This window comes from Orussus abietinus, unplaced genomic scaffold (genome assembly GCF_000612105.2).
Source record: "Orussus abietinus isolate OABI.00-Male unplaced genomic scaffold, Oabi_2.0 scaffold38, whole genome shotgun sequence".
Taxonomy (NCBI): domain Eukaryota; kingdom Metazoa; phylum Arthropoda; class Insecta; order Hymenoptera; family Orussidae; genus Orussus; species Orussus abietinus.
In genome coordinates, this window is record NW_019395221.1 from 840,539 (window position 1) to 859,733 (window position 19,195).

Consider the following 19,195-nt stretch of genomic DNA (forward strand, 5'->3'; position numbering starts at 1 on the left):
GCAATGCCCTGGAAGGGTTGTGTACAGTGAACTATTCCTAAAAGTAATGATTTTTCAAGAGCTGCTTAAATGAATTTATATGGCATTGCTATGAACATTGGCTGTAAGGCCACTAAATTACATTGCTATTCTATCCTATTTATATCCTATTTATAATTAAACTTTTACCTTTTCTTTACGAAAAATAATTAATGTAATATCTGATTATGAGTATAGTTCAAAATTTCACTGGAACATTGTTCCATTGCGCCAAAAATTACGATATCTTATTTCAGTTAAATTATACTTGTTTGTTACGCTTACAACGTTAATTCATTTTCTTCCATTTGTCGCTTAAAATATATTTTAAAGAATTATTATGAAGTACTTATATTTTATGATGCTGACGAAACTGCCAGCCCTACTAGACACTTCCATGAATCCATTACTTGCCCGGCGGGTAGCGTACACGAGAGGCTTTTACAGGGTTCTTGGAAAACAAGGGTGAAGCGACTGTAGAACTTTGAATCAAAGATCTTCAGTAGATGTAAAACGCATTGCTTTTTTTCCTTTTCACGGTGTAAATGCATCCATTACTCGGCCACGCATGCACTGCATTCATGATGCATTTAAAAAAGAAAGAATAAAGTCCTGATTAGGATATTAAATCAGGCGAGAGTGAGTATTCGCAAGCTTTCAGAGGGTTTACCAGAAGGCGGAAGGGAAGGTGGTTGTTGCAAGGGAGAAGCAAAGCGATGCAACCGTCGAGGGGACCAGAGGGCTGAACTAAACAGATAAAAAGGTCTCGAGTCTCTGATAGGTGGTTGGGGAATAATATAGATATTTCCATTGTATGCTGTAATCATAAAAGATAAACCGATAGCGTTTGGAGTTTCATGCGTTTATAAATTATTTTTCTCTGGTTCGATTAGCAGCTCGCAGCTTATAATTCTTCGTTCAATATGTCTGTTCTTCGTGCAGCTGCAGAGTGTAATTTATGACATTTGAGTATATTTAATCGATGAATATTTAATTGTATAGACTATGTCGTTGATCCTTATTCCAAGCTCTGAATTCATAACACATGAATTCAAATCTCAATCTTGAACACTTTTCGATCTCAGCACTGCGGCAATTGCACCAAAGGCATCGACTTCACACATCATTTTGTCAATTCTAATCGTTCGAATGCCAGACGGTGCGATCGCGCTTCTCCTCTTCAGGGTCTAAACATGCCACCTCATCGGTCGGTAAAGCCGACCTGACTGCAATCTCAGATTTTGTCAACGTGTTCTCACCGTTACCATTTATCGAAATTGTACTAAACTATATTTTCCGCCGCGAAATTAGAAAAGCTCGATTGCGCCTCTCGGCACATTTCGATAAGATTTCTCCAATAGCCCGTGGCACTCAAACGATTAATTACAATTAATGAGCTCCAAGCGGCCACGTTAATGTGCCGTTCCATAAACCCCCGACATTTTCAGGAATAGCAACGTACACGTGTCGGAAGGCAAGTAGAAAGCCGGCTTGCGTTTGGAAAATGAAACGCGGGCGAATATTTTCGAGCTCGAAGAGGGTGCCCGAGAATAGAGGTTGCATCCGCAAGGTACAGCGTCGTATGGAGGTCTGCAGCACCCTGTAACCCAGTCGAGGGGTCGAGAGGCAAGGGCAGACATATAAAAAGGTCCCGGGTCCCCGGTAGGTGGTTTGAGAGCGGTAAACATTTTTCCTTTTTGCAATTTACACGAAGAGAACGTAGTCCCTTTAATACATGCCCCAGCGCACGTATCGCGACTCCTCGCGGGATCGCGTACGTTTATCGCGAAGAAGTGTACACGCGGCGCGAGACTTGCATACACGCGTTCGTCCCGTGAATACACGCGCTCTTCCGTGAATGCGAGCGACACGCTCCGTGAGTCATATGGATATATTTACACGAAAACGAGGCAAAAACCGTTTACCGCCGCGGAACCGTAACTCGGTTTCCGCGACTGCTCGCCGCCGAGTAAACGAATCGATCTCAGCTCGAAGTCAACCCTCGCGCTCGATACCCCGAGAATCTTCGTTAAAATCCGCGATGTATGAGAGTAACTGCACTGGTATTATTGAAAAACGATTCCCAAACAGACACCCGTTACGTGGACCTCGGGTAGGACACAACCGCGCGTAATAAGTATTTCGAATTCCGTAGGTTGCGATCGAACTCAAGGTGAACCGCTCCCTCGCATCCGAAATCAGCTTCCGAACCCCGGCTCCGGAGACAAGAGAATCGATTATCGAATTGGACATTCCTTGTGACAGAGTATTTGATTGAAATGTGGAACAACTTCCCTTAATCATTGTTCGATGCGCGAGGGAGAATGTTTCGACAATTGTGGTCTTTTGTTTCTCTGGGGAATTGTCATATTTGTCCTAGCAGGAATTTTTAAGAAATTCTATATCCAGCAACTTTAGTTAATGCTGGTTGCTGTGAGTTATTAGGTATAACGCATCCGTTTAAGTCACCCAAAAAGATTAAGGCAAAATTGGTGATTATTTAATTATTTCCTATAATTAGGGACAAAATGCATTTCACGAGATCTCTCTTTTTGTATGTACTGGATAGTCAATTATAACGCAGGTCGATTGGAAGCACCGAGGGTAGATTCTCGTAATTATTCAACCGTTGGAATGGAGTCACGTGGGAACAGGAACCCAATGTTTACCTTAACCCATGTAACGTTACGGTGAGTAGCCACCGAACTGACGAGTGTATGTAAGTAGATCATTACGATCTCAACATTTACATGTTTCATTTCTAATTCTAGAGGTAACCTAGTCAATTTCAGGAGCACGTTCAGCTCGTCTTGAGTCCATTATAGCACGCACGTGCGTATTCTCGGCAGCATGGTAAAGTAAGCAAACGGAACGCAATGCACATCTATCCGTTTACACGTGTCACAGTCTCTCAAAGATGTGTTCAATGTCTGTTCTCTGTTAAAAAAAAAGTCAACTCTGAACGACGCATGGTAGCTTTTTCCGAGTAGATTGTTTATTACCGTTTGAACGTTATCGAGACAAATGCTTCGAAAATCTCCAATATAAAGAAATAAGCGTTCGTCGACTTCATCATTTAAATAAAGAAAAGTTGTGCGAGTATTTCCAATTTCATTTTTATACCTTCATCTTTATCGCGCAATTATTGTACGCATGCAAGCAGGTAAAAAAAAATGTTTTGTGAGAAAAACTTGTACTTCTGAGAATCTTAAAAACGCACCAGAATTCTCACGAGCAACGCATAATGGAATAATTGCTTAACGATGCCTAAGCACGAGAAATATCGTCGGACGTTTGGAGAAATAGTAAACTATATCGTTATTTAAGTCCGTTAAAGAATAAGAAGTCTATTTTATTTCATCATTTAAGTAAGCATCTAATGATATAAATCAACGATTAGCAATCTCTTAAATTCTAGTAGTAACAAGAATATTACTAATTCCGTCGAAGTCATTCACTTTCCGAAGTAAATCTAGTTTCCTTTCTAACATGTTTACGCCCAGAAAATATTACGATAACGAGTCAAACGGAATTAGTGAACCTGACTTTAAGAAATTTGATTACCGTTTGTAATTAACCTGAATTTCATTTGATGTTACTTTGTTGACAGCAGCCGGTAAAGATCTCTTCGACAAAAGAATTTCTTTTTCCCTAGAAAGTGATTTTCCGCTACTTCCTATCAGTGCAATACTCCAATTCCTAAAAGCAGATTGAAAAATGCCACTTCCCCTCCCCGCACAGCGTTTAATCTCTGTATTCGCCACCTTTTCGGGGGAACACCCTCTCGTCCAAAAAATCCATTCCCGCCCGAAACACCGTATCATCGAAATGACAAGTTTCGCTCGAAAGAACAAAACGAAATTCCTCGTAATACGTCTTCGGTAGAATACCGAAGGGGTCCCGGAGTTCGCGGCGTCTCTTCGGCGCGATGGCGCGGCGCCCCGCGTCGCGACGCCTCGCGACGCCTCGCTCGGCTTCAGTCGAGCGCAGACCGTGTCGACGGCAAGAACCGTGCAATGGCGTCCTGCGCCGAGACGTCTCCGTCGACAGCCCCTGCTAAGGAGGCTAGCGGCCCAAGGGCCTCCTGGCAACAGCGGGTCTTCGGCAAGCAGCTCCTCCAGTGCAATCGCGTCAACCAGGACTCCAAGACCAAGGACATCAACGAGGTCCTGAGGACCGAGGACGGCAAGTCCGCGTGCGAGGTGATCGGTGTTTACTTCAGCTTCGTCAACCCCGGCGCTTCGTGCGACGACTTCACGCGCCAACTCACGGAGCTCTACGAAAACGTAAACGGCACCCTCGAGAGGAAACAGGAAGAGGGCGAGGGCAACAACAAGCCCAGGAGCAGGAGGCTCGAGGTCGTTCACGTGGTCCTGTGGAGCAACGTGGCCGATGTCCTCGACTTCGAGGAAAGCTTCAAGAACCACGTGGCCGATTTGCCGTGGTTCGCAGTGCCAAACCACGACTACGACAGAAAGGTCCGTCGCCGAGGACTTTCACGTTCTCGTTGCTTCTCATATTTCTCTCCCTGCTTTTTAGCTTTTGTTCCGGAGAATGTCCGTACTGCGAGTAGAGAGACAAAGTAATAAGCTTTTTTTCAGTCTTGGGGAAAAGCATCCCTGTTCGAGAAAAGGAATGAGGCATGTTGGTAGGACGTTGCCTTGGTCAGTATAATTTCAAAGCGATTTTTAGTCAGACGCGGTGGAGAGCTCTTAAAATTGTTGTATACATCTGGGCAATTGCGTTCTTCATTGCACGTTCGGATTTCATATAAGTTGCACGCATGGATTGACGAAAAATCGGCAGAGATCGGACGATTTTATTAATTACGGACGCTAGTTTTCGAAAGTAGTTATTAAAAGTAGATGTATCTAGAAATCTTTGACATTTTCGTTTCTGTAATCGCCTACAGGAAACTGCTATTTATGACTGATAAAGATAACGAAAGGAAGGCATTAATTATGGACGGGTTGAGGAAAAACATTGAGAATACGCTATATGCCTTTCCGTTTTATTCGGAAAGTCAGGACTGTCGTTCAAGAATCGTTGGAGGTGTGTTCGATTTATCGGTGGTAATCGATTAAAGCGATCGATAACCTCTCGTTGCCATCATTACGCGCTGCCGAGAAACCGGCCTAACAAGGACATAAATTATTTATCAGTTTTACGACAAATTGGTTAGTTACGGTTAGCTCGGCGTAATTCGTACGGACGCGATACATCATTGAATTCTCCGGAGGGTGTGAATAATTATCGGCCGTTATATTACATCCCCTGGGACGTAATGTAGCTCGTTTGTTAAAACCGATCGTCCTGGATTTCGTAAACCTTCTGAAAGTACTACTATTAAAGGAAAAACAAGGAAAATTTCTTAAACAAGTACAAACAAATTAAACGCGCCTTTTTCGGAGCTCCGACATTGAAAACGTCGAAAGGATTTAATATCTAACGACGAAATAAACCGTCTCCAGATTTTTATAACTTCCTACTTCATCGGCTTATATCGACACTTATTCCGCGAGGATAACCGCGAGACCACACAACATTCCAGGATTTCGATCACCATTCATTTCTTTAATAAAACCATTTGCATCGTAACCGCTAAAATTTTTGCCAGCTCCTCTAACCAACCAGATGTTCAGAAAATGAAGAGATCCTCATTCAAAGAGGACGGATGACAAATGTACAGACTAACCTGGCACATATGCAAGTCTTAGCATCGTGAAATCTTCTAACGGGTAATAAAAATAACTCCTCTGAACGTTTCAAACTTCCGAAAAAAGGACCACATTTTTCCAGCAACATTTATCACGTTTGTCAAAATTGACAGTTGGCTCATGGTATTCCTCGAGCTGGAGATTCATCCATGACGAGATAAATGGAAAACCAGACATTTTGCCATCGCCGGGTGCATGCGGATAAAACGCTTTGTTAACCCTTTTGCGCCCATCGCCGGTTATATCCGGCATCCACTATATGCTTCACCCTGGCCAGCGCCAGATATATCCGACATCTACAAAACGCGTTATTTTTCAAATTTATCATACGCAAACAGTACTAAATTATATCTAGCAATTTTGCGCAAGACCCTCTTAATGTGCACGGTATACCCTGATGGCTAGTTCCGCGGTCGCGAAAGGGTTAATTCCTCGGAACGGAATGTCATGCCCGAAGGAAGATCGAATAAAACTAACCACGCCTTACGATCACTAGTCAACGGAGTCTCTCAGAAATGCAGAACGGAGATCTCCGAGAGGTCGACGAGGGCACTGAGAGCCGCTTAAGAACGGAGTCACGCAATTAAGAGACGGCGAGCCAGAACTCCTCTCCTCTGGCGAAAGGACCAATCACCCAGGGCGTCTTGCCGAGCCGCCGTAATTGGGGAAATCGGTGCAATCTTAAGTCCCGATAGGCTCGCCGATGGAAATCAGCCACCGACTCGCGTCGAGCGAGCTTGCAAATTGGAAAAGCGCTCGGTCGGGTGCTCCGATTGTCGGCACGACTTCCACCCCGTCCGTCATTGATTGCAAATGGGTTAATTAAGCGGATCCCACCGGTACCTTTGAAACCCGGGATCGCGAGCAACGACTTTGCATCTCGCCGCATGGTAACCCTCGCGGAGCGAATCCGCGCAAGTCCGGAAGGGCACAAAATGGTTTGGCGCGGGCAGCTGTGCAACGCGGGACTCCGTGGAAATTATAATCCATAGCGACGGCGATTCCGAGCCCCTCGCCCTCCTCGGCCAACCCTGAGTCGCGTTACCGGCGCTGTGTACATCCACCGCGCATGTTGGGCTTTACGCACGTTCCGCAAACACGAAATCCAGTTTCCCGTAATTGATGACCAGGTTGGTAAAGAGGACTCGATTAAATTATTTCACAGCAAGTCCTCCGCGGACGCGGGATACGCGGATGTTTCCCCGTATAATGGGAGGCCGCTATTTGCAACGGTGATACAGACGGCGCGGGTTATTTCAGACACGTGCCGGAGCAGGGCCCCATTGAATCGGTGCTCCGTATGTTGAAGGCATTCAGAAAAATCCAATGCTACGCCGTAGTCGTGACTTTTCGAAATCCTCGCCAGTGGACAATGGCTCTTTGGATCGCGTGCCCGTTGTTCAATGAGACTTTGTATAAATCCAAATATTGAAAAGTAGAAAATAATTTAATTTGTAGAATGTTATTCCGAAAGAAAAAAAAAAGGTAAACCTAAATTTACCGACTCTCCGTCGAAGCCATTGCCTGTCAATTATTTATGGATGACTCGTATCCCTCTTCCAACCCATTAATTGGATTGAATTACTCGCTAACGTAGCAACCGATCCAATTTACCCGTATGTAACACTTTGTAAAAAACCGAATTTACATGTAGAACGTTGAACATCAAGTTGCCGGTGTATACTGTGCCCCTTGTCAGGCGTACTCTCTACTTAGTCGAGACTGCATTGTAACGGTTACTTGTACTTTTTTGTTCGTTACAAGAGATTGTACGGAGATCGTTGGACTCATGAGCGGAATCTGTAATTACGGCACACGCGATCAATTTTTCTGACGACGCATAAGACATAAGTAATGATATTATCGCGATTTATCGGTGCATAATTATGACACGTTTGCGGTTTGAAAGCGTTATCGGTCCTCGAGGGAAAATGAGCCTTTCGATTCCAGGGGCGTATCTCTGATTCGAGAAGCAGGCTCTCCATTCTCGTCGATCCTGGTCGACGGTAATTGCGACGGATGGACGAGCCGAGTATCTTAAAGGTTCTTGCAATGTTCTGGGTTCTTGCAATCGTGGCGATAGCGAGGGCGTAATTAACGTTAAGTAGATTCTCCCGTCATTAAGTCCACGAAATGCACGACAATGGGTGCAGACGTGGTCCAGCCTTAACTTCGACGTTACGCAGACACCCTTTCCTGGAACTTGACACTGACAAAGTTACGTCAGCTGATTCAAAAGTTGATCCCTCGGTGCTCTTACCAGAATGTTGAATTACTGCATAAGTATCGAAGTTGTTTAACCGTTCTCGAAAATTCTCGATTAAATGCAGAACGCTCATCCGTTGATCAGTTACAGTAATTCCACGCAGAACGGAAAGTATTACGAACAGAATTTACAAAATGCAGTTCTATTTGTGAGATATTGTGATTTTAGTAGATTATTAAGTAAATATAAATCCCTCAAATGATAGCATGACATGAAACTGTAGCAAGAGTTATAATTTCAGGTAGCGTGGTTGAAGATGGTATATTGTTGAGTAGACGTTTTGTCAAAAATAATGCTTGCAAGGAAAAAGTTAAGAAGTCAACGTTGCTTAGGTATATCGTTTTATTGTTAGATATGACATCATGGTACCACCCTTTATTTCTGTCAACAAATCTTATGAGTTGACACAGGGCTACTAGGTCACGGTGAAGAAATTCTCAATGAGTAAATAATCGAGGACTCAACAATCTGTTGTTCCGTTGAGTTTGCAATCGATTTCACAGTCTGGCAAGCATTTATCTTATTGGTCAGTAAGCTTGTCACCCCCGCAGCGTAACTAATTAATAATCAATAACGAATTAGGTGTTATAACTATCCGATGTCGCCGTAAAATCTTTGCAAATTCTATCAAGTCCATAAATCGAATGGCCATGTAATATATCTCGTTATATTTAATTTTTTAATACAGTCGGAAACTTCGTTGTCCTTACTTTTTGCAACTTACGGGCTGCAACGTGTATGGGCATGTCATTTCGAAACAACGGTAACAAAAGGTCTCGGGATCGCATGTCGGATATGAAAATGTCGAAACAGACATGAAAATCATCATGTATGCTTCTAGTAAAAACTTTCGAGTCGTGCTTCTTCGGGGTCGCCACCGGCACCGTCCACGAAGAGAATCAAAGAGAAGGATAAGTGTAAGATGCGAGAAGAAAGGTGCTAGGTAGAAAGAGTAAGGGTTGTTCGTCAGGGGTAAGCACAGCACTCGTCGGAAATGAACCATTGTCATTGCACATCAAAGTGAAGCAAGCTCGCGCGCTCCCTTCTGCCTAGAAACCCATTCCTGCTTCTTCTTCAAGGAAGAACCTCTGCACAACCTTAACGCAAACACGTCGCTAACGGTTGACCACTTGAAGCACCCTTTCTCCCAGCAATGTCCACGAATGCCGTTAAAATCTGAGACGAGTCCTTCCTCGACTTTATTAAAAATGCTTGAGAGTAATTGATGATCCCTCGCGTAATCCCTTAGGCTTGAAAAGACATTTCTGAGCGTTGCACCGAATGTGAAAACTTTTAAAATATCCAATAATATTTTCAATTTTTGCTGAAAAAAAGAAAACAATACGAAAGGAAGCAAACGATCTCATAATAACATTTCACTAAAGAAATTGAAATTAATATTCTCGTTGAATCGTACACTGAGACAAAAAAGTATTAATCCAAAGAAAATGATTTCTTTGAATAATGCTCATTCGGATCAAATAACAGCGTTTTGGAAGAAAGAATGTGTAATTACTCCAAAGAAATATTTATTTTTAATTCAAAGAAACGATAATATTCTACGAATTTCTTTAAACGCTGTAACGTGTTTAATTGCAACTAATGACGGTAGAATATTTATTATATCTACTAAAAGAAATAATTTCTTTGGAAGAAAAAAGAAAAAAATTCTTTCTCAATGTGCAAAACGCGTAGCATTTTAATTAAAGTGAAGCCACGAAGGGTTATCAATGTATGACGCAATTTATTTGGAAAACTGGGAAGAGGGCAATTCGATCTCCCTAATGAAATACTTTACCAAATGGTTAAATAAAAAATGTGGCGCCAAATTAGAATTCGCTCGTGAAAGTACCAGCTGCCTCGAGATCTTTCCATGCTACCGAAGACGCGGAACGACTCGCGCGACTCGAAGCATCGTGGGATACCTATCCACGAGCTCGAGGGATCTAATTTTCCCGGGGGCTCACTTTTAATGCGTTTTCCTAGAGGGGAAGGGAGAAGGGAACGCTCCTCGCGTTCCGTCTCGTTCCTTCATCTCTGAATAAGGGAACACCGCTTTTACGACATTCCCAACACGCACTCCGCGCGACACTCCGCCGCGTCTTTGCCGGATTTGCCAATTTCTTAGATCGTTGCTACGAGAATACCGCCGCAATTCGAATTGCATTCCTAGGATGCAAGAACTTCTAAAAGGTCCAATTGAGTTGCAGCGCGTCGCGCCGAGTTCGAAAGAACTTGAGCGCTCACGAAGGAAAAAGCGTTCTCAAAAAGAAAAGCGAAATAGCTTTATCGGGAACTTCGTTAAACGAGCTCCTTTAGGAGTTGTTTCCTTCGTGGTCGTCCTTCGAGGGCAAATACTCAAGAACTTCGCCGTCGACTCTTTACAAGAGGATCTGAATGTTTGACTCGTCATCGCGGGCAACAAGCCCATCGGAATCCTCTTTGACACGTGACAAAAGATCGAGTTCGAGAAAGGAGCGCGCCTTATGCAAAGAATGCTGCATCTGCAAGTGCTCAGCGACGGACGAAGAATAGAGTTTTCTACCTATTGTTGGGATTCAATCCTTGCGATGATATGTTTTTTTTTCTCGGAAAAGGAAAAAATTATTTATCTTTAGAATCATCTAATCGAAAGAACTTCTCTGAACGTAAACATCTCTAATTACCCGCCTTAAGCGATTATTTTAGTTAAACGTGTCTAAACATGTGGTTTATATATGTCGTAGCCACAATGTAAAATACGTCGTTTTGAAAAACAGCTATCCGTTTTATATCATCCAAACACCGGATTTTACCAATATAGCTACGACATATACATATAATGATCCGCGAGTTCGAGCATCGTCAAACGGAATGTCTCAAAGGCACACCTTTTCTTGAAAAAAAAATATATATTTATATATATATACGTTCCGTGGAGTAAATCAAGAACCCCGGAATTCTCATTGGTCGAGAACATTCGGGCGGGAAGATTCAAAGTTGAAAACCGCTGGCGTGCCTTGCATATCGGAATTCACGTTCCGAGTGATGAACTGCCGCATCCAGGGGCAAAACGGAGGCCGATACCGAAGCGCCAGACCAGAAGTAAAACATGCGAGGAAGTGCCGGCTGGTCCCGGCCGAATGTTCAGCTTACCGCCACAGGCTGTGCGAAAGGCATCTTCATTTTCCCTGAATGAGACGACCCACATTCCCGCGAGTGACTTTGATTCAGCCCACTCGTTCGGCAAAAAGGAGCATCGCCGACGATTCGTTGCTTTCAAAGTTCCCCGACGATATCGCCGGACGTCGTGTAATCTGCATGCTCGAAGAGGGACTCCCGAGGCAAAGGATGAAAGACGAGGGCCGTTTAACTCGGAACTCTTGCAATTCCGTATGTCCTCTCCCACGAGACGAATGTCCTCTAGATGGACTCCCGCTCTCATTTTTTCCGTCAAACATCGCAAACGTGACTACTTTGCCAAGCATTTATGTACGTGTAACAGACAAGTGGAACATCACCCATAAGAACCCGAGAAGGAACTAATCGAAAGTGTGCACGCATTGTAATCCAGGAGGTTCGTATTGCAACAACTTCCGAGGAACGGTGTGGTGACGCTAATTGTATATCATGAAAGTGGGTACAAGCATATCATTTGTCATTACGTACCGGTCTGATGCGGTACACGAAGCGAAATTAGAAAGGGATACTTGTAGTAGCACACGTGAGATGGGATAACATGGTGCGTGACATTGTTCTACTTACATTACATATATACTATCCGGTAGCGTTTGGGAACGGAGAGTTAACATAGGAGAGTTGAATGCGCTCTCACGTGTTCCCTCGAGTCGCGGAAGTCGTCCGAAGGTTTCCTTGATCCTGACTCCCTCCCGGGGCGCAAACTTCCGGGGTAAATCAAGGGGGGCACGAAGATGTCCGCATTACCGTCTTGAGATAGGAAGGGATCGCATCGAAGGCTCAAGCAGGAAAGAACACCGGGGAAATGGAAATAGCACCAATAGAAAGTGGAAGGACGTGGTTGGTATCGATCGGACGCAGGGCGAAGGGGAGAGGAAGCGAGAGAGATGGAGAGGACGGAAAATCGGCGGGGATGTAGCGAGGTCGGGAGAGAAACAGCGGTACCGTGCATACGTACTTAGGTACACCGCCATCCAGCTTCTGCGGCGGGTACGCGGGTGCGCAGGTGCAAATGCGTGCAAGCACTTGTGCACGAACGCGTGGCGGCGCATATTAATGGATACCGATATATAAAAATGATATTTGAACATATACCTATACAGCATAGGAGACGACATTAGTCGAAGAGCTCGAAGGTGAATTCTTCGTGCAGAACTTGCTACGTGATATGACAAAAACGGCAATTACGAAATGATCGAACATCGACGGCAATAATTCGATGAATCCAACCGCAAGCTCGGGTGCAAAGCGGAAAATGGAAAACGCCCGCAACTATATCGTCAGTTACGGGCTCACGGTACTTTTTTTCCTCCAAAGTAATCCAATTTGCCTGGACCTATTTGCGAGATCGAACACCCTATGCCATGGTTACATAGCGCTGAAATAACATGATATATAACGAAAGTTATTCCAAAAATATATTGATGTTGTATAATATCGAATTATTACCATTCGGTAATATTATCACATATCTGTCGTCATGGCAGTTATTATATTATTAATACAATACAGATTACAGTACCGTTATGTTAAGTCTAGATTATATTATTCGTTTTATAACAGTGTTACGTAACCGGGTAAGAAATAGTAGCATAAATTTTACATCAAGTAAAATGTATGTTACATTAAATGTTAAAAAAATAATTTATAAAAATTATATCGTCGTCGCGAAGCCATAATTGATGAGTTGCTACTTTTCTGATCGGTATATTCTACGTATACTTCGTCATTTTGATCCAGACGACAGTTTTACTACAACCTGTACAGCCACACGTGAGCCTGCGCAGGGTGCATACCGTTGAATTGCATTTTGCATGTTCGTTGCAGACATCGAGCCTTTCGTCCTCCCCAGGGTGCAGACACCCTTTCGTCAGCCCTTGGGTGCACCGGCAGGGCGGAGAGGAAGGTTCGGATTCGGTTACCCTACACGAAGTTGCGTTCGAAATATTGAAACTCAACTCGAGGTGCAGGAAATCCAAGTAACGGCGGGTAATCTATACCTATCGATTCTATATCGAGCATGTAACGAGGCTGGAACGATCGAGGAATAAAATCTTGATCGAGTCCCCTTAAGCGCTGAAACCTGAGATTGATTTTACCAAACCTGTTTCGCAATGACGAACCTCGGAAACATTTCAGCCGGTTTGTGTCAATCGGTGGAGGGAAGCCTGAACGAAACCATTTCACTTAACGTATGGAACATCTTTGCGGATTTTCGATGGACCAACGCGCTCGTCAAGTACTTTAATACGTACGATCGAAGCGGTTTTGGATTCCCTCGAGGACTCTTTGTTTAGCATAATGTCGGCATCGCGCGATTTTCCCCGAGCCACCGTCGATCGGACGCTTTTTACTCGTTTAATTATCCAGTCCCTTTTACGCCGGTAGTGGTCGCAGTTCGTTAGAACGCAGCATTGGGAGATCCCAACGCTTGATAAAGTCGATTAATTTGCAGAGGCTGGACGTGCGAGTTACCCTCTGCACGTGAATCCTGTAAGACGAAACGGGTGCACCCTGGAAACTTCAATCCAACGATTCTATCTCCGCGGGTTGGCTATTCATTTCTTTCCTCCGCCGGGATAACGCGAACTCGTAATCTAGAAACTCAACCCGGCTGAAATTCCCGTGGAAATCCCTCGGGAATCCTCCGGAAGGATTCGCCGAGGGTTGGCTTCGATTCCTGCCGACCTAACTTGGCGTACATAGAGGATGGCCACTCGATGCAAATATCGGGGATGTTTTGAAAAAAAGTGGAAGATCTTTCACGCGAGCCCGACAAATTGAATTTCCACCAGGTGGGATATAGGCACATCAGACACAAACGTTTACGGTATGGACAATCGGGTACAATTGTAACGCAGTATAGTTGTAACATTGTTTATAAACAAATAAAATATTTATGAAAAACTCTGTTCACACGTGTGCATGTCTACAGGAATACTGCAAACGGTGGATTCATGAAAAGTTTTTCTACCCTTAAATTAGGGAATTTATATTTTTACTGCATAAACTGGGAAGATTCAGATTAGATAAGTTATGGTTAGCGTTTCCGTTTTTATGAATTTCTTTGTATTGATTTGTTTGTGAATTACTAGTGAAATAAAAACTTATTTTGTTGCATTGTTTTGTATTGAAAAAATTCGTATTATCTTCATTATTTTAGATTGCATTATAAACATACCCCTTACCTGTTGAAACCGTACCCACAAATGGTATAGTTGTAACACATAGCAACTTTAATTTGAATAATTTTTTCCATATACTTGCAATGGAAGTAACTACAGTTAAATGACTAAATCGCATTACCAAAGTTACAACCATAGTACGATATTTTCTTTGCTCAGTTATTTTTTAGCAGGATATTAAAAAACATTCTCTACTCAAATTGTTACAATTGTACCCGATCTCCCCTATAAAGACCTAGTTTGTCGAGTGGTGGAAAAATGTTAAAGCAGGTTCTTCTTGGCTGTCTACCGATTAGGAATATTCGGCAAAATATAATTCGTTGCAAGTTTAAGTCACCTAATAATTCGAACCGGTGACTTTAATTTATGCCTGAAAACTAGAGTTCATAATGACTACTGATGGAATCGACGAATCATTCCTAAATTCTTCGGTAACGAGTACACCACTGGCGCACCGTGAATGATAAAGTGGCAATTACAGTTCGTGTATTCAGAGAAGCATCTAAATATACAAAACGTTAAATTTGGAACAGACGTCTGCATTGAACCTTGAAGGAAGTCGAGCGTCTTACGTTCTCCAGCTTCGAAGAAGGTAACTACACGAGAGATGCAACGTCTGAATTTTCCGCCAATTATCATTCCTCGTTACGTACTTATCTGCATCCATGTTCGCCATACACAGACCATGTTACACTCCTGATGAACAGATTCTTACCACATCGACCGTCGAGCTCCTTACATTACTTAGTACTCGCGATACTTGAGCACCAGGTTGATATACTACTCGGCTCTCCTTTTTGCTTCCTTTTTATTAGACGTTTTCACATTCGCCCCTTTCTTCCAATTCTCCCTTTCCTGTTCCCCATTGAAACATAGACGGAGGATGAGCAGGTGAAACAGACCAAAAGAGAGAGAGAATTAAGGAGGGAGGTTCCTTCCCCGAACGAGGACCATCGATCAACCCCCGAGTGGACGTCTACACATTCTCGTTCCCCTTAATAAGGATAGGCAAAATTACAATCCACGACGTCTCCTAATCCTTCGCCGCTCCCATGCAATATTCTCTAAGAAACTTCTAAACCATTATTCAAAATCGAATTACTTACCATAAACCAGGTGTTTGATAAATCGATACTAATCAATTTTGTCCCTGTACCTGAATACTCTCATGTTGAGTTTCGAGAAACTTCCGTAAACTTAGTAAGCTACAAATCGATGTAATAACTTCAATTTGGAAATGTTTGTCTTCCTTTTACATATGTATCAAACTGATAATATAATGTAAATACATAATTAAATATTTGCTCCCGACTGCTACCAAGATTAAAATCGTACCAACGTTATGCTGTTAAATCTTTTCTTATATCAATTCTATTTAGACAGATATTCGACTAATTAATGTTGTCAAACACTGTCACCACCACATCGAACAAACAATCAGCCGATTCCATAATCACTCATCCAAATCCATTTACCACCGTTTAGTTACGATTTTGAGTCTTAGTACCTCAACTTATTGCTATATTATTAACGATTATTTTCACAGTATAATACACTTCAAATTTCACACAATACATATGTTTTTTCACATCTTACCTTTCAGTAAGGTTATGTGAACCTTGTTAAGAAAATAACAGGGAAATATATTTAAAAATCTGAACATGTTTCCGAATGAAAGAAATGTCACGAGACGATCGAACACAGAGAAAAAAATTCATTTGGAACAGGTCTGATCGAAACGGGCAGATTAGAAGGAGCCGGATGGATTCCCGAGGGACCAAAAGTCGCGAACGAGATGGCAACGACGTCGACATTGAAACCCCAATCGATATTTTCCTTCTCAGGTGAATCCATTCGCGTCGCTCATTCTGCGAGCTCCCAATGCCTTCCATAATTATCATCGTCTCTTTCGTGGAGGAGGATCGTTGAGTTCACAGACAGGAAGACGAATGTTCAGGAAATCGGGACTTGAGTGTACTCATTGCTCGATAAGTGGAGCTGACGTGTCTCTCAGAACGGAGAACGTCGATAACTCTACATCATGAAATTACCGTACATAGATTTTAGATATTAGCTAAGATTAAAATTCATCGCTAAAATTAAAACTCACGAGTAAGCGCGTATCTACATTATTTATTAAATATGCTTTTCTTGAAATTACAACTATTAACAGGATATACTTACTTGTTGGTTACAAAAAATTACGGAAATGATCCATTTATGTAATAAAAATCAACCGTTATCACAAATGGCAATCTTCCAATTCTTAGCTTCTTTAAACGTCACTTCTTAATAAACGCTTACTTTCTTGTAATATAACTGAATTTACACATACATAAATAAGCGACAAAACCGTAAAAAAACTTCGAACGTATTTTTTTCATTTTGATACTAACTTGCCATCATTTGACTCGTATGATTGCTATAAATTCAATTTTACTGAAGTCAAGAAGTTTCAGCAGCAAAAAAGGTTTAAAATCGTCGCAACTATCTAATTTCGCTTAGAAAGTAACTTTTTTGCTCGGAGTAGTGCTATGACACATACATTAGTACTGCTTCTGTTGAAATCCATAAAATTTAAATTATCCGACTTTGTCTCACCAGCTTAGAGACAAAGTTCATTCACGTAACAAGAGGTAACGAATCGTCGAGTGGTTGTAATTGTCTTTTATGACTTGTCGAATCAGGGCGGCAAAGGGTTATGCTTAAAGAGCGAATTTAGCATGCACGTTTCATTTCCTCGGGTCATCAAAGAGAATGCGAAATATTTTTTCCGTGGATAAGTTCAAGTGCTCTCTGTCACCCCGTGGACAATTAAAAGCTTTATTCGGATGGCACGGCCAGTCGGTTGTCTTAGGTTTACAGGGGCACCATGTAAATTTCGTAAGTCGCCCATTAAACCTCCTTTCCCGCCATTCGCTCCCTCCGTTGGTAAGACCCCGTTGCTCCTAACGACCGGCCTTAAAGATCGTAATTATTTCACCAGGGGCTCTCCTAATTCCTACGGAGAAATTTCTCAGTTACAGCGACTGCACCCTCGCGTCGAAGTACGCATTTCGAGGCTACCGCATTCGCGCCTTCAATGTTACCTACCGCTTCAACTCTCCCTTTCCCTTCTTAGCCTGTGACTCGCTTTCGTCTTTCTCTTCACATTACCCGGTGTATTAATATTATCCGGTGTATACAAAATTTAATATTATCATTTATTAAATTATGTGAAATTTCTGGATTTCTTTCAAGCAAAGTTAACAGAAAATTTGGTATTAGATGTTTCACTACGAACAAGTGATACTTTCACGTAAAAGTACCTACTTTCTGATCACTTAAATTACTGATGACGAACAAGTTTAGTAGCATACGTTTCATATTTATTTTTAATCCCTTAATACTTCATTTCAAGGGTTGTATCGTTGATAAGGGGATACAAATTGGAAAAGGGTCGGGCTTGTAAAAAATGTCTTCCAAAACTCTTCGAACCTGTATATTCTATATACATCCTTCTCGTCGCGTCTCACTTCTAACATTTGCTAAGAAATTCTGTCGAAAAATCCCTTCCACCTCCGCGATGTCTCTATTTATCACAGGAAATGTGCCCGGTGAATATTTTCCATGCAATTCTGCTGCCATAGATCTCCTTCTCAACCCTGCAATGTTACATCGATGCTTTTCAATGACTAGGCATTTTACCATGTACACTAACTCTAATATTAAATGCTTCATTCTACATTAAAAGAAACATCGGCATCATCAATTCAGTTGTTCTTTGACGTCTATCCAACTCTCCATAATTACGGACTACTTAATGGTAAAAATTTCAAGAAAGGATTTCAAATTATTTTTCGTTGATAACAGTATTAAATAACTGATATAGAAACAAACGGCATAGGTAAAACGTTAAATATACTGCAATACGCTTAACACGCTTCGATTTCTATCCTTACAGAAAGAAACATCATATCGTTCCAAAGCTATTCATCACCGAGATCGAATATATCACGTAACATACGTAGTCATTCCATCATGGAGTACTAAATCCACTTCCACCAACTCTGCATTCGATCTCCACGCTGTGATCAATTCCAAATACTTTTAGCTTTTATTTCGAATATATGTTGTTGGGAATGTGAAGCACAATAGTGATCTATATTTAACTGAAGGGATCGATTTCATGACTGATTACCGACCATTTCTTGACTCTTCCACATAAATATATACGTTTATCCTTGTCAAAACATTTTACGAAAACATCAGTGAAAATCTACATGATATAGATTGATCTAAAGATCTCGTTGTTGCAAAAAAGACCCCGATGGGGATCTTCCCTCAAACGTATCTTTTTCTATTGATTTTAAAACTTGGACTACTTTATTGTACTAAGTCATTTCAATAATCATTCACCATGACAAAATTCTACGTATTTAGAGTGCCGTAATTCAGTGATAATTTATAGATATAAAAATTGCAGTAATATACGGGCACGTAAAAAAATTTAAACGATTGTCACTTGTTAAATTAGAATTACGTAAATTCATTAACGTCTGAAATTTTGCTGAGCTAAAAGTTACATCACACCGTTGCGTCGCGTCGATTCGCTCTGCGTAGCAACCACATGGCTGAAAACCACGGCCGTCCCCGACAACGCTACGTTCGCTTTCTCTCTCTCCCGTTGGTACCCAATTTCATTTCCCGCGTAATCCAATGAACCCCGACTCTAATAAGCCCTATCTGCCCCGCGTCTATGTTCCGCTGCCAATCTCACCCCCCAAGAACCCTTCTTGCCCGCGGCCCGTCTTGCCACGTCCCAGCTAACCCCACGTTTAGCGATAGTTACC

General features: G+C 42.2%; 1 protein-coding gene across 1 annotated transcript in view; it reads left to right on the forward strand.

Annotated features, from left to right (window-relative positions):
• Positions 1-4,018: 4,018 nt before the first annotated feature.
• The window catches only part of LOC105703511 (nucleoredoxin), a 42,510-nt gene continuing 27,333 nt past the window's right edge, over positions 4,019-19,195 (forward strand). The window contains exon 1 of the mRNA XM_012431963.1: positions 4,019-4,496. Coding sequence (XP_012287386.1) covers positions 4,035-4,496 — 462 coding nt within the window. The 5' untranslated portion in view covers positions 4,019-4,034. The remainder of the gene's footprint in view (positions 4,497-19,195) is intronic.